Here is a 3324-nt window from a genome sequence, read left to right as displayed (position 1 = left end):
AACGTCACAAAGCAAAGCCGAGAAAGGGAAACTACACAAAATTCAATGACGTCAGAAGGGGATGGTGGTGGCCATGATGGCGACAGTCGGGTGCGTGGAAACTGGATTGTTGGATAATGAGAGTTCTGCAATGAGGGAAGGATATGATTTGACCAAGTTTTGCAAAAGAAATGGAATGCAACATGAATGCTTTGTGGAAGACAACCCACAGGAATCGCAAGAACACAAGGCAGTCGTAGACAAGAGGTTGCAGTGCAGAGGGTCAGTACATGGTGTTGGAGGGATGGCATCAGCGGCGACGGTTTTTGCAAAGCCATCGATCCCATCGCTTCGTTCAAGACAGTTTAAAACTCCATCAGAACTTTTGAAGCGAGGTAAAAAGTTTGAATTGGCGGACGTATCTGACGATCTCGTTCAAAGGTAAACTTTTTTCTTGTTTTCCCTGTTTTGTTGTTAATTTAACTCCACTGTCGCGAGGCACGTTTTTTTTTTTCTACCTTTACTAACAAGCAACCCCCACCCGGCCTAGGTGACTTTTTTTTTTCTTTGTTAGTAATGCTAGGCCTACAGGGTTGTCTCTTTTCTATCACTAGTCCAAGACTATATCTACTTCTTTGTACACTTTACCTTACACCGTGCAGTAGCCTATGTCCAATTTCCTGTTTTTCCTACAAGAAATTGTTACTTACTTGTGTGATAGAGATATGAGACTACTAGAATCTACTACTAGATCTAAGTTCACTTTGGAAGAAGTCTGTGTTTTTTATATTGTGAGGGGCATATATAATAAAATCTTAAATGTGTTTTTAATGTGCATGTTTGCTTAGATTCTACACATTTTTATATTTGTGTCTATTACAAGATCTCTGTCTTGAATTTTGATTTCTAAGTGTTCAGTTTAGTTTGTCTGAAAGGCTGAAAGGGCTTTGGAGTTTGATTGCAAAGTGAGTATTTGGGGCAAAATTGTGTGTGGAATGCTTAATGAAATTAAAATAGACGTCAATTTTATTTTCAACAAAAATAATTAGTTATAAAGGTTTTATAGCTCACTTTGTACTTTCTCGAATAATATAACAGGGTAAAACTGCAAGCTTCTAGTTCTAGAAGTCTATCAGCAAGTAAAGCTATGATTTAAAAATATATAAAAAGAAACTTCTCTCGAAAAATGAAAGAGAATAGAATAAAAATCAAGATATAAATATGGAAGCAATAATTTTCAAGCATCGAGAAGAAAGTGTGTATAATATCATAAAAATGGTCCAACTAGGGAGATTACATTTTTCTGAAAGAGGAATTGCTGACAATTTGGAAAGATTATCTGGGAAGGAATTTCAGTATCATTTGTGTGTGTTTATAGAGGCTGTGAATGACTAATTTAGCTTCAATTCTTAAAAATACATGAGACTTATGAAGTGTTACTGTTGAAATTTTGAGTAATTATTACCTTATGATGTGCATCTAGGGCAGGGCCGTCGAGAGCCAGGTCGGGCCCTGGGGCAGCAATCACCTTTGGGCCCCTCCTCCCCCCGTCCCACCCGCCCTCACCTGCAATATAATGACCCAACAAAGTACATAAGCATATTCAATCACTTTACTGTAGCATATCTATTACATGCCAACATAATATGCTCTCTCTCTCTCTCTCTCTCTCTCTCTCTCTCTCTCTCTCTCTCTCTCTCTCTTTTCTTTCTTTCTTTCTTTCTCTCTTCTCTTTCTGTCTCTCTTTCTCTCTTTTCCCCGTGCTTGCGGGCCCCCTCAAGCCCCGGGCCCCGGGGCATTGCCCCCCCCCCCCCCCTCTCGACAGGCCTGATCTAGGGTTTGGAAGAGTATTTATAAATAATCCCTTGTTTAAAGTTGTTTCTTTTTCATTTTTGTTGAAATTTTGGATTTTTGCTTTGCAAGGGGATTGATTTCAGGTAGGGTCTTTTTTGCTTAAAATATATATTCACCATTTTTTGTTGTACCAAAATATTTTTATTTTATATTTTTTTCCTAGTTTACTTTTAGGAGATGCCGTACATCATGTACACATAATAGGTCTCTACTGTCAAAAATGTTACCAATCATGATGACAATTTTGAATTTTAAATCTTTTTTTTTGGGGGGGGGGGGTAATAGAGGGATATTGAAAGCGTTGATGGTCATAGAATGTAAAGTTTCAATTTAACTTTAAAAATTGTCTCTGTTTCAAATGTATCTGATCTTTCTTCCTCGTCCTATTTCCCCCTCAATACAGTATGATTATTGATTATAATGGTGATTTGTAGATTATTATTTTTGGGGGGGGGGGGCGGAGAGTTTTACCAATGCCCTTTCTCTAATATGAAGAAACTACTTTGTCTTGACGGGAGAGATACCACCGAGAAACATCTGAGTCATGATTACTTTCATCCTTTGGTACAAATCTTGGGTATTTTCTCTCTCTCTAGGGGTATTTTAGTGCGATCTTCATAGCCCAATTCCTGTATTAATGTACAATTATTTCTTCTCTATCAAAGAAGAAATAGAAAATATTTATTTATTTACTTAACTGATTCTGAGTACTGAAAGTACTGAATTGAAAAGCATACATTTTCAAGATAAAGACCAGAGTGGGTCCAACTAATTTTTTTTTAAATTGAGAGTTCTGATTCCTTTATATATTATATATATTCAACTCTTGAATGTGTTTGTCAGTGTATCTTGCTTTGCAACAATTAAAAATTTAAAAGACATGCTCCCTAGTCACTTTAATTCCTGAGTCATTGCTTTTTTCATATATATTGTCAGTGCTCCTCCATGTTTATGTTGAAACGTTCCATTTTCAAGTCATTGATTCAACAGCAGGGACATTACTTTTACTTTGTTTGATATACACAGAGCTTTATATTTGAGTACCGAGGAAGCTTTCCCCAACCTCCTTCCTGTTTGATTTCTTTTCTGGCCTTTTAGTGTGTTATGATTCTGCCGACAGCCTACAAAGGGTGCAGCTGGTTCTTGTGACCACCCACTGTTTACTTGCCCTCCTCCTACGCATATATTGAGTTATGAATAATATAGGGATTGCCAGAAATCTAGTGAAGTCCGGTGATTCGGGTCAACTACCCAAGCGTGACCTTCACCCACATGGGCTGGAGATTTTTCCATAAAATTCAGTCTCTTCACTTGCGTTGACACAGAGTCTCTAAATTTCTACCGAATTTGTGTTGCATTCCTGCCTTTGAAATGTTTTTTATTGATAAACTGTGAGGCTGAGGATTATGTCTGCCGTTTTGTTTGTTTCCTTTCCTATGAAATATTTTAAGTAAAAGTTCTGTCCATACTTATAATATCAATCTCTCTCTC

General features: G+C 37.3%; 1 protein-coding gene across 1 annotated transcript in view; it reads left to right on the top strand.

Annotated features, from left to right (window-relative positions):
* The first annotated feature begins 41 nt into the window (after positions 1 to 41).
* LOC101863429 (serine-rich adhesin for platelets) overlaps positions 42 to 3324 on the top strand; it is an 83633-nt gene continuing 80350 nt past the window's right edge. The window contains exon 1 of the mRNA XM_005097080.3: positions 42 to 420. Within this exon, the coding sequence (XP_005097137.2) occupies positions 62 to 420 (359 nt within the window). The 5' untranslated portion in view covers positions 42 to 61. The remainder of the gene's footprint in view (positions 421 to 3324) is intronic.

This window comes from Aplysia californica, unplaced genomic scaffold (genome assembly GCF_000002075.1).
Source record: "Aplysia californica isolate F4 #8 unplaced genomic scaffold, AplCal3.0 scaffold00146, whole genome shotgun sequence".
Classification (NCBI taxonomy): domain Eukaryota; kingdom Metazoa; phylum Mollusca; class Gastropoda; order Aplysiida; family Aplysiidae; genus Aplysia; species Aplysia californica.
This window is presented reverse-complemented; position numbering and strand designations above follow the sequence as displayed.